General features: G+C 41.6%; 2 protein-coding genes across 2 annotated transcripts; both read left to right on the top strand.

Moving 5' to 3' along the window:
- Positions 1 to 41: 41 nt before the first annotated feature.
- On the top strand, positions 42 to 2,356 carry LOC110155082 (E3 ubiquitin/ISG15 ligase TRIM25-like). Its single transcript, XM_055156023.1, has one exon. It carries the CDS (start codon positions 57 to 59, stop codon positions 1,848 to 1,850), a length of 1,794 nt encoding a protein of 597 aa, XP_055011998.1. The 5' UTR covers positions 42 to 56; the 3' UTR covers positions 1,851 to 2,356.
- A 1,088-nt stretch (positions 2,357 to 3,444) lies between these two features.
- On the top strand, positions 3,445 to 5,929 carry LOC110155095 (tripartite motif-containing protein 16-like). The gene has a single exon (XM_055156024.1). It carries the CDS (start codon positions 3,507 to 3,509, stop codon positions 5,169 to 5,171), a length of 1,665 nt encoding a protein of 554 aa, XP_055011999.1. The 5' UTR covers positions 3,445 to 3,506; the 3' UTR covers positions 5,172 to 5,929.
- Positions 5,930 to 12,836: the final 6,907 nt, after the last annotated feature.

Raw genomic sequence — 12,836 nt, forward strand, 5'->3', positions numbered from 1 at the left:
TTTTTAAATACAAAAATATAAATAATAATAATATAATAATAAATGTACTTCCGCAAATGGAGGGTGCGGCTACACCCGAACAGAAACAGAAACAGTTATTGTCATTAGTCATTATCGAGGGAGCGATGGCAGACAAAGTGCTCAGAAGGGAAACCTTAACATGTCCGATCTGTTTGGATTTACTGAAGAATCCGGTGGCTGTTCCCTGTGGACACAGCTTCTGTAAGAGCTGCATTCAGAAATGCTGGCCTGAAGAGCGGGAGAGACACTGTTGCCCACAGTGCCGAAAGAGATACAGAACTAGGCCCGTCCTGAAGAAAAATATTATGTTGGCTGATTTAGTGGAGCAGTTGAGGACAGCGCCCCCTGCTGACCACTGCGCTGGGCCCCAGGACGTGGCGTGTGATGTGTGCTCTGGAGAGAGGAAGCTGAAGGCCATCAAGTCTTGTCTACAGTGTGTGGTCTCTTACTGTGAGGTGCACCTCCAGCCTCACCACACTGTGGCAATGCTGCAGAGGCACCAGCTGGTGGCGCCGTCACACAAACTCCAGGAAAACATCTGCCAGGAACACAACAAAGTGATGGAGTTGTTCTGCCGCACAGACCAGCAGCTCCTCTGCTTCCTCTGCTCTGTGGACCATCACAAGGGTCACGACGTAGTGTCCTGTGCAGCAGAGAGGGCTCGGAGACAGGCAGAGCAGGACGCCAAGAAGGACCGGCTCCTTCAGGGCCTCCAGGACAAAGATGCAGACCTCCAGACGCTCCAACAGGAGGCCCAGGACATCAGCAGCTCTGCACAGAGAGCTGTGCAGCGCAGCGGGGACATGTTCAGAGAGATAGCTCTTCTCCTGAACAAAAGACGCTCTGAAGTGGAGCAGCAGATTCTGACTCAGGAGAAAATCCAACTGAGAGTCCAAGAGCTCCAGGACCAGCTGCAGCAGGAGGCCACAGAGCTGAGGAAGAGCCTCTCAGAGCTGGAGGAACTGTCCAACAACCTGGATCACAACCAGTTTATCCTGCAGTGCCTCTCACTGCCCACAGAGAGGACAGGGACCAGGGTCCAGACAGGACATCGATGCATCTTTGAGAACATACCTAGATCTGTGATAGCACTCACAGAGAAACTGCAGCTTGTGTTAAGGCAGTTTAAACTGGCAGGATCTGAGGAAGCTACTAGCTCACTGCCTCCATCTATGCCCACCACCAGGCTGGACCACTTGTTGCCTTTCAGAAAACCGACTGAAATGGACCCAAAAACTGCAAATTCTCTGCTGTGTCTGTCAGAGGAAAACAGTAGAAGAGTAACATTTGTGAGGGAACCAGTGCAGTACCAGGATGATCCAGAGCGATTCACATACTGGGGTCAGGTTACGAGCACATGTGGGACGACTGAGCGCTCCTACTGGGAGGTGGATGTGAGTGAGGCCAAGTGGGTGTGTGTAGCTGTTACATACAAAGACATCGAGAGAGACGGGAGTGCTGTTAGCTGTGCATTTGGATGGAATGACAAATCCTGGGCTTTAAGGCGGGAGAACAATAAATATACATTTTGTCATAACTCGGTCCAGACCGAAGTCACAGGTCAAACATCGTCTCTAATTGGGGTTTACCTGGACCACTGTGCAGGGACACTCTGCTTTTACAGTGTGTCTGAAACAGATCACACGATGAACCTGCTCCACACAGTCCACACCAGCTTCACTCAGCCCCTGTACGCTGGAGTAGGGCTTAACACTTGTGGAGATACAGTAATTATAAATCCTGCTTTTATTAGTACAAATCCGCTCATGTTTACTATGGAAGAAAGAGAAAAAGAAGAAGAGGAAGACTACAATTTGACTGATTTGTGAACTCAAATCCACAAACTGGAAATGTGTTTCAGTAAATTTGTGCCAGTGTATCTATCACAAGTCGTCCTAGGTCAGAACTAAACATAATAGAGACTGTCATAAGAGGCCTGCACAGTAAAATTCACAGATTTTCTGGTTTACAACTTTGACAAAGGCTGAAATTAAGTTTGGGCCAACCAGAATCTGCTGTTTTATTTGAACACTATTGGAGCTATCTGTCTTGATTTATTTATGTTCAATTAAAATCTAGACTATGTTTTTGCGAGGTTTATATACATATTTTTTGCTAAGGTAAAATTGTGGTTATTGTCTTTATTTAGCATAGATTTATTATTCAGTGTTTACATTATTTCTGCTAATTTAATTTGGTAATTGTCAGATTTTACCATGTCTTGGGTCACAGGGTTTATTTGCATTTAAGAAGGTGAAGGTGGAAAACTGCAGCTGTAACAGAAAATCTACTTGTGAGTTTGCTCCATGTTTGTGAATAAATCAGCTCAAAAACATTTTCTTCTTTGGACTTTTGTTGCTTTTTGCTACATGAAACCTTAGAGACAGTGCCTCAGTGGTCTTTTCATGTTTGGCTTTAGTGAGTTTAAATAAGTTTCTTAGCACAAATTGTCAGTACACCAGAAATACTAAGTTGTTGGTGTACACAGAATGTAACGCGTCCCTTTTAACAGCGTTCATTTATCTTGTCCCACATTCCCAGCAAAGTGTACTGTCTGAGAGTTACACACAAAGACATCTTGGTATTATACTTCCTTGTGTTTTACTATGTTTTATATTTTAACTCTACCTTTATTACTGTTAATTTCCCTGTTTAAGTGTTATAAATGTACACTATCAATACATTTGGCATGACTCTGATTTAAAGATTACAACATCTCACAATTTAGGCAAACATTTTCCCCTAATGGTTTTGTTTTTAGTGCACTGAAACATGTGTCCTTACTGTAAGTGGGCTTGCATCTCCACAAACCTGACTCTGTTTGGCCTGGATGAGCCTCCTCGTGCTTGTCTCTTTGGAAAGGTGGTTCCTCTGGCTGTAATGACAACTCATCTACACCATCAACATTGTGACAACATACTCCAAAGACCAAGGATGTTTTTTCATTATTTATTTGTCCACGGAGAATGTTCCGTAGAGTGATTTTAACTTTTCACTTCCATGGACCCAGCAGTTTCTGAACTCCATAAAAAGTGAGATAAACAGTCTGAATAAACCAATAACACGCCCACTAACAGTGAGTCACCTCTGGACTTTACCCTTGTGACTTTACATGAGAAGAACTTGTCCTTTTCCTTCTATAGCGACACAATAAACATATAAGAAGTGTAGTATTCAAATCATTTCAATAATCAAAAATAACAACTGATATCTAAAGAGAAAAAGTGTGTTGTAAAGTCATTTTAGTTTGAGCCTTTGATTAAATGTAAGGATAGGCTAGTTGAAGCTGAACTATAAAACTGTATGAGGGGAAACTAGGTTTATGGCTTAAGCATTAGTCAAGTGATTAAAGAGTGTGTATCATCCCTGCTCACAGTTAAACTCTACACGTCTGTACTTCCTGTTTCCTCAGAGGGCGGTGCCTGAGCCAGAGCATAAGTTTGATTTGTGTCAAAGGGAAACAGCTCAGTCAGATCGAGAGAGCCATGGCAGATAAAGTCCTCGACATGGAGACCTTAACGTGTCCCATCTGTTTGGATTTACTGAAGGAGCCGGTGACTATTCCCTGTGGACACAGCTTCTGTAAGAGCTGCATTCAGAACTACTGGGATCAACAGGTGAACTTTAGATGTCCAGAGTGCAGGAAAAAATACCGTTCTAGGCCTGTCCTTGGCAAAAACATCATCTTATCAGCGTTAGTGGAGCAGTTGAAGAAGATAGCGTCCCCTGCTGACCAATGTGCTGGACCCCAGGACGTGGCGTGTGATGTGTGCTCTGGAGAGAGGAAGCTGAAGGCCATCAAGTCTTGTCTACAGTGTGTGGTCTCTTACTGTGAGGTGCACCTCCAGCCTCACCACACTGTGGCAATGCTGCAGAGGCACCAGCTGGTGACGCCGTCCCACAAACTCCAGGAAAACATCTGCCAGGGACACAACAAAGTGATGGAGTTGTTCTGCCGCACAGACCAGCAGCTCCTCTGCTTCCTCTGCTCTGTGGACCATCACAAGGGTCACGATGTAGTGTCCTGTGCAGCAGAGAGGGCTCGGAGACAGGCAGAGCAGGACGCCAAGAAGGACCTGGTCCTCCAGAACCTCCAGGACAAAGATGCAGACCTCCAGATGCTCCAACAGGAGGCCCAGGACATCAGCAGCTCTGCACAGAGAGCTGTGCAGCGCAGTGGGGACATGTTCAGAGAGATAGCTCTTCTCCTGGACAAAAGACGCTCTGAAGTGGAGCAGCAGATTCTAACTCAGGAGAAAATTCAACTGAGCCGAGTTCAAGAGCTCCAGGACCAGCTGCAGCAGGAGGCCACAGAGCTGAGGAAGAGCCTCTCAGAGCTGGAGGAACTGTCCAACAACTCAGATCACAACCAGTTTATCCTGCACTGCCTCTCACTGCCCACAGAGAGGACAGGGACCAGGGTCCAGACAGGACACAAACACTTCTTTGAGGAGGTGACCAGAGCTGTATCGGAGCTCAAAGACAAACTCCAGCTCTCTGTGAGTGAGTTCCAACTGCCAAACCCTCTGCAATACATCTCTGCAGAACCAGACATATTCACAGATATTGACGTTGAGGCTTTACTATCAGAACCTGACGACTCACTGCCTCCATCTGCACCCAGCACCCGAAAACAGTTCTTAAAATATGCAAAGGACATTACACTGGACCTAAAGACAAACTGGCTGTCAGTGTCAGAGGGGAACAGAACAGTAACTCATAAGAGGAAACCACAGCATGAAGTGGAGGAATATGTTGTGAGTCAGGTCCTGAGCAGAGAAGAGCTGAGAGGGCGCTCTTACTGGGAGGTGCTGGTGAGGGGAACTCCTACAATAGCTATTTCATACAAGAAAAGAACCTCAGGGTCTGGAGTATTTGGATATGATAATAAATCTTGGTCCTTAGAAATAGACAGAAAAAAATGTTTCTTTTGGTTTAACAATACCAGATGCAGGGTCTCAGGTCTGAGGTCTTCTCGAGTCGGGGTTTACCTGGACCAGTCTGCGGGGGTGCTCTCGTTCTATAGTGTGTCCAGTGATACTATGACACTGATCCACAGAGTCCAGGCCACCTTCACTCAGCCGCTGTACGCTGGAGTCGGGCTTCAGTATGGAGACAGTGCACATTTTGTTCAGCTTAAAAAACTTTAAACTAAAACTACTCTGAAATATGATTACACTTTCAGTCTGACCTCAGGATATTTCTATGAGTTAGATTTAAATCTGATTTGATGCAGTAATCAAAAAAGTGATTCACTTTTATTTTGCCTTTGAGGTATTTGTTGAATGTTGAATGTCTTACTTAAAGAACCTGTATTCTCTGATGAATGTTAAAAATGTTTCCTCATCTCTACATGACATCACAAGGTGGAACAGAGCATTTTGAGCATTGGAGATGACAGAGTAAATAAAAGGATTAAACAATGAAACAAAACATAATTTAAAGCACAGGAGTTAATTTTGTGCATTATAAGACCTGTGAATGCAACATGTTGTTATTCAATTTAAGTCTAAGGTTGTTGGTTTTTTTTAATTTACGAAATGAGTTTTCATGAAATGACCCTTGCTTGCTTGTAAATGGGATCAGATGAATTTCAAATTTCCTTGTGTAATGTTTGACAAAATATTAATCAAATTAATTAGCTTCACAAATTTCACAATTTTACATTTTTTTGATCTCCTGTTAGCTGAGTATTTGTAGTGAAGTTAGTTTTTATAAAAGACATGGCAATAACAATAATAAAGAGATTTCTGTTTATCTGAATCTTTTATTCGAGCATGAGGTTTCTTTTCGAGTCCATTCTACTGAGCAGGGAGTTTGTGTTTCGCATGAACATTGAGACGTAGGACATTGTTCTCCAGCAGAGGGCGCCCACTGCATGTTTCTCTCTCTGTTTAGTCTGACTGTGTGCTGTGGTCCAAGTTTTTTTTTTTGCCAAAATGTTATTTTGAAAATAAAAATGCTTTTGGACATGGGTCATCTGAGTGTGCAATGTATTTTTTCACTTTAGTCTCTAAACCATAGACTCTACAAACTGTAGAAATGGACTAAGCCCAGTGTCTTGTGTGACTTTGGCCTAACTCTTTCTGACCCAAGGAACATGTGCAGCTCTTCAGCTGTGACTGTGACAGCTGTCTTCAGCTTTGGGATGTACTGCAAATGAATACATTCAAATATATTTTGACATTATTAATATTATATGATATTGGTACAGGTGAACTGCATTGACCCCACCACAAAAGTGAAATACAAACATAAATATGTTTAATGCAATAGTGTGGAATATTTAAGTCCAAGTGAGAACATCTCTAACAAAACAACAAGCTGCTGTACCAGGCCAAGTGACAAGTCAGGTTTGTGGAGAGGCTCATTGTAAAAGCACATGTTTCGATGGTTATTCCTGAAATAAAAAGAGTAATTATGAAATAAATGCTTTTATTTGAGTCAAATAGTTGGATGAGGTGGTGCATGTGGGGCTTTGAAGTGCACACGAGTGGTTAGACTAATTCCACTAAACATAGTTAACATCATTAGATTTAAGATTTTACTAAGAAGTTTGCCTAGTCTTTTCTAGTTTTATATTTTTGGTGGCAGTTTATAATGTTACTTTCTTCCTTGTGTATAAACTGTCTCTGTATTTTGGGTGGAACTGGTGACAGTTGAAGACACTCAGTGCTACGTCCTGCACTTTTCTTCACAAAATCTGTTGTGATGAATCTTTAGCACAGACTCTGTCCACCAGCACAAACCAAGTGACAAGTCACTGGAGAGGTGACTTTCATGCGACAAATAAGCTGCAACTATGATTTGTGCTGTTTTTTGTTTGTTTGTTTTATTATTCAGCCGATAAACAACTCAAAATGACCCCTCTAAAATGATTTAAAATATAAAATTCCTTAATTGAACATTTAGAGAACGATGATGATGATGATGATTATATGATTATGATAATAATATATAAATCTGTCAAATGCGCATTAAAGTGCCTCTGACAGGTTGAAAAATTCTTTTGACTAAAAAGTTAAATTCATTATATTAAAGATTTTACCAAAAGAAATGTACAAATTGCTCAGTTCCATAACTTTTACCTGGCACTGGTCTGCAACTTCTCTAATGTACAGAGATTTGAATCTGACAAAACACATTTACTTTGTTGAAACACTTGTTTAAAGATGCACTGTGGAACTTTCAGATCAGATTGTGTTGCTTTGCCTGGAATTTTTCACCCTGTGGTATTAAACTGATCTATTTCCAAGAGACAAGCACTCTGCCAATTTACAGGTCAGATCTGTGGAGAGGCGGACCGCTGACAGTAGAATGCTTCTTATTCAAGGTCAGTTTTATTGGAAAAAACACCTGGAATAATGGAATTTAATGCCACACTGAGGTACTTTCCAGGGAAAACAATCTCCTTATCTCTACGGACACAACCAAGTGTTAGACTCTTACCAGAAAAGTTACACAGTGCACTTTAAAGTATCTGAAAAACTGTTTCAAATTGTGCGTAATGTTTGAGAGAGCAGATCTCTCCCTGCACTGTCATGTCATCAACATGGAGTGCTTTAAAATAGAATTCACTAGCTAGGACCACACCAACAAATACATAGTGCGAAGAAGTTTATTGATAATGTATGAGGCGGAGCAGAGATGGCTGGTTGAGACTATGGGTGGGGGCTCTGTCTCAATCTTCAATTGGCCCAGCAGGAACAGGACCCCCCTTGTAGGGGTCTTATGACTGAAAGACAAAATAGGGGATGGGAGGGTGGGGTCGAGTTCGCCGAGACAAAATGGGATGATGGGAAAGGCTGCTACATATAGGCTTCTGGGAAATTCGAGGTGTGGTCGAGGTGAGTTGTGGTTCGCTGGTGAGAGGAGAGGGCGGCTGAGGCGTGGTTCTGCTCCTGAATCTCACTTCATCATATTAACAACATCTTCCTGTAATTACCTGGTCCCCGAAGGGTTGACCAGGTTTTGTCTGTGTGTCTGTCCACCCGCGATAATTCCGCCATTTATGGACCGATTGTCATCAAATTTGGTACGTGGGTCAAGCCCCTGTGCCCGATGCTGCAAAAAAATAAAAAATTGGTGACGATTTGAAGTCACACGGGTCAATTGAAAGGTCACGCCATTATAAAAGATCAGCAATTTTGTCAATTTCTGAACCATCTGTGGCCTAAAATATTCACCCAATCATCACACAAGTTGACACACACATAACCAGGGTATGAGCTCCTCATAAACTCCTTCTGTGGTGATGAACTGACCCCACCGATGCCTCATGGGGGACCAGGTTGCTGTCTCTGATTGCGCTTGTTTTCAACATGTTTTTCAACTTTTCTTCACAAATTGCTTCTTGATTGATTGTGTAAAACTATCATTTATTTTTACAACATGTATTATCCACCAAATCAAGTCAGAATTTGAGAATGATCCAAACCCTGGGTCATTTGCACTTGAAGCCTGAAGCGCACAGACTGTGATGTCATCGTCCAGCTCTGCGAGTGTGTACGCCTGTCACACTCTTCATTTCACATTAGAATGAGCACAGACCGGCTCCATTGTGTTGCCTAATGACTGTAATTATTAAAGGAGCCGGAGGAGACAAATCTTTATCTTGCTGAACGCCGCTGTCACAGGCTGCTCCTTCACTGGTGTAATTAAAGAGAAAGAGTCCACACGAGCTCTCAAACACAAACACATTTTAGAATCCAGGAGTTTAAAACAATACAAAACAAGCACACACGTTTAGATGACAACGTGACACCTGTGCACTTGTTTTAAGAATATGCAAACTCCTAGATGCCCTGTCCAATCTGGAAAAAGAACCAAGCATTAAACAGCTCTATTTTACATTTATCCAATTACAGGTGGTTTTACTGCTCAAAAAATACCTACAAAAACAGACATTCTGACTGTGAGTGGGGTCACCTCTCCACAGATCTGACCTATAACTTTGTCTGGTTTGGTCTCCATGAAGATAGAAAGGTTTAATGCCATATTGTGGAACATTCCAGACAAAGCAAAAAAAAAAGCATTTGATTGACCCTCCACCAGAAAAGTTACACAGTACACCTTTAAATCCACTATTTCTAACAAATTGCAACACATCACAGGAAGAAACCAACACAGACACAGAAAGAACATGCAAACTCACATAAAGACCCAACTCAAAATGGAACCCTCCTGCTGTGAGGGGAGTGCTTGCAACTCAGATGCCATTCTTTCACAAGCGTTTCCAAAATGGACCTTGAATGTGTTTTACCTGAGCCCATCGTCTGCAGCGCGAGCACTTAGCTGACATTTACAGTCGTGCTCAGTGAGTCATTTCTTCCATTGATTTATTGGACAGTGCTCATTAGCAAAACAAGCACAACAACTGTGAACAGGAGCACCCAAAGAGACCAGTCTGAACCTGTGTGAAAGGACAGGAAGACTTTCTGTTGAGGTACAGGCTCTACAACACACTGGCAAACTGCTCTCAACTTCTCCTCATGTCTCATCTCCTGGAGAATCTTCAGGCTAAGATAATCCTAACTCCTGACCAAGCCCAGCTCAAGATCACACAGACAGATCCTTGAAAAAAGGTAAAAGTTTACCCCGCCGCTCCTCTCAAGTTCCAGTCAAATAAAGTTCATTGGGCTGCAGTTATGGGGGGAATTTGAAGCTTTGACGCTCTATGGATTGAATTACTGCTGTATTATTATTATTATTATTATTATTTATATTTTTTTATTTTTATTTATTATTATTATTATTATTATTATTATGTATCATTGTTGCTGCCGAAAAATGAATTCATCTATCTATCAATCTATCTGTATTAGATATAGGAATTGATTAATGAACAAAATAGCGAAATAGAGAGAGATACTTTATTGACCCTAAGGGAAATTCAAGTGTAGCTGCATCAGCATTTCCAGTGAGCGTCTCAGTGTCCATTGTGTCTCAGTCAAAGGTCTCAATGCAGGAGGACTGGTCAGGGAGGGTCAGCAGATCCTGTGGAAGAGCCAAAAGTGTCTCTCCCTCCTCTGAGTCCTGCAGGTCTCACTCTTACTCCGCTCTGCTGTTTCCGTTGGTGATGAAATGGTTCATTCCCTCAAAGTGTTTCCTCTGGAAGGTCTTCTGCCACATCTGGTGCCACCATCCATCCATTTTCTTCTGCTTATCTGGGGCCGGGTCGTGGGGGCAGCAGCAGGATCATGTAGAGCGGCTTAATACAAACATATTACAATAAGGAGTCTGACAGCAGCAGTTACAGACAGAGGGGCCACGGTTTTTCAATACAAAGTGAACTGGAGTCAGACTCGTTGGAGCCAGAAGCGCCCACATGTTCATGCCCAGTGTCCATTTATATATACAGTCTATAGCCACAGAAGTAGAGTTAGACTTTTTTGATCAGAAAGCTGCAAATTTACCTATTTTGCATTAAAATTACAAAAAAAAAAAAAAAGAAAAAAAAAGAAAAAACATTAGAAAAACATTTAACCTTACCCTAGCCTTACATGAGGCTGTATCGGTACATGTTATGTATACTTGATACTTAAGTAATGTAAAGTATGTGTACTTGATATTTTAGTCATGTAAAGTAAGGTTATGTATACTTGATACTTTACTGATTTCCCATAGACCTAAAAGAGCGTGCTGGAATTCCACAGCTGATGTTTGCTGCTACACAAGTTCTGCTCCTGTAACAAAGATACATAGAGTCAAAAAGTACAAATGAAATAAAATGCCCTGACTACTTACTCCAATAAAAGTGAATGGTAAGTGCCAAAAAAACTAGCACTGTAATGTTATCATACATAACAGAAAGAAAAAACACTTACATAAAAGTTATATTGGAAAGAAAATTGTCAACAAAAAACTTAAAAGTGCAATATTATTCTAATGTAACTGTGAGCTTTAAGTCGTGTTCTAATCCTCAAAAACAAAGCTGGAGTTGTGTTTTGTTTCATTTACACCTATTTGAGTAACACTTTATTATTAGTCTGTCTAAATCTCCAAAGCTCAAAATGTTCCACCTGGTGATGTCATGAAGTGTAGTGTAGTTTTCAAGTGAACAGCTCCTTTTACCTTTAGTTCAGTAGAGATGGCCATTCTGGAGCTGAGATCATGCAAATGATTCTAGTGAAGGTGTATGGATTTTCAAAACACAGTGGAGCACTTTTTGTATTACCACATGACATCACACGGTGGAACAACAGACTGTTTCTGACGCCAATTCACTTTGAATAGAAAAATGTCTCCCTGTCTCTGTAACTGCTGCTGTCAGACTGTTTTGGTCTTTAAATGTTTGTATTAATCCCCTCTACCTGATCCTGCTGTTTTCATTTCACTATTTTGTCCTTAAATCAATTCCTGTTCCTAAAATGGAAGTCAAAATTTGCCCTGTAACTGCAGGCTGCAGTGAGCTTCATTTGACTGCAGGTGAACATCACACTCACTTAGTCCACCTCTTTATTCAGTCTGTGGATGCAAAAGAGAGAAGAAGTCTAAAGTCTAAATGTGCAGGTTTGTGTGTTAAACATGTGAATAAAACAAACACAACTCCAGGTGTGTTTGTGATGAGGAAACTACAACAGAACATCAGAAAACTGTGTAATATTGACCCTTCAAGCTCTGTATCTCACCCTCAACGAGTCAAATCTGAATGAACATTTGAGGTAACTGAGGTGTGAGTCTGTCATTCTTTCCCTCTGTAAACAGAGTAGTCCTCCTCTCCTGCACCAAGAGGAGGAGTACACGAAGACCTCCTGCTGTGTTCCTCACCCTCAAGACACAAAAATACACAAGCTCTGGAATCTCCCATTGTTGTTAATTAGCCTTAAAGGCTTTAAAAGTGGGTGAAATGCAGCTAAACTGTGGCTTACAGGGACAAACCGCCGCATTTCTCTCACAGCACGAGTCACAGCGGCTCCATTCATATTTGTAATTGGTTTTGTGGCGTGTGGGGGCGGCCATGTTGGATTCATTTAGAGGAACAGTGTGGTGGAGTCAAGCTGAGAAGATATGGGCCCCCAGCTGAGAGGAGAGTCAGTCTACGAGGTTCAGCTCAGAATGAGAGCGAGAGACTGGACCAGCACTAAACCAGGACTAAGGCTCCACATTAAGCACGAGTTACAAGGGTAAGTTCACAATGAGGACAGGAAACTTCCAGAAAAAATCATTTTACAAAAGCAACAAGTTTTAAGCTCTGCTAAGTGGCACAGTAATGATGATCAAAACTACACTCTTTGGTTTAGTTTAATTAATGCTTCAGTAAATAACCACACATGTCCCAGACTGATGCAGACAGACACATTATTTTTGATTAGTCAGTTGTGAACTTGTTACTTTTCAATGTTTAATACTGAACACTCTTACTGAATATTGTGATAATATTGAATATTGTGATTGGAGACTTTTTTTTGCAAATAAAGATTATTATTTTATTATGTGTTTGAGTGTGTTTGAGTGTCTATGAGTGTGAGGATAGTCCAGATCATGATAATGATGATCCAAATACAATCACATTTATTTAAGGGTCACAGTTGTTGTGATAAATGATTGCAGCCCCGTGAGTCACTGTTGTAATTATACACTGCTTCATAAGAGTGTAAGGGTGTAAGGGTGTAAGGGTGTAAGGGTGTAAGGGTGTAAGGGTGTAAGGGTGTAAGGGTGAAATGGTGTAAAGGTGTAAGGGTGTAAGGTTTTAGTTGAACTGCTCTTAGACTCAGGACTTTCTTTCTATGGATAAAACTGCTCCATAGAAACAGAGTTACTGAGGCTCATGTGTCAGACACACACCAGTGTACTCTTTATCACTACTGCACAGA

The sequence above is a fragment of the Boleophthalmus pectinirostris genome, unplaced genomic scaffold, assembly GCF_026225935.1.
Source record: "Boleophthalmus pectinirostris isolate CB_2022bp ecotype Guang Dong unplaced genomic scaffold, ASM2622593v1 HiC_scaffold_2, whole genome shotgun sequence".
NCBI lineage: Eukaryota > Metazoa > Chordata > Actinopteri > Gobiiformes > Gobiidae > Boleophthalmus > Boleophthalmus pectinirostris.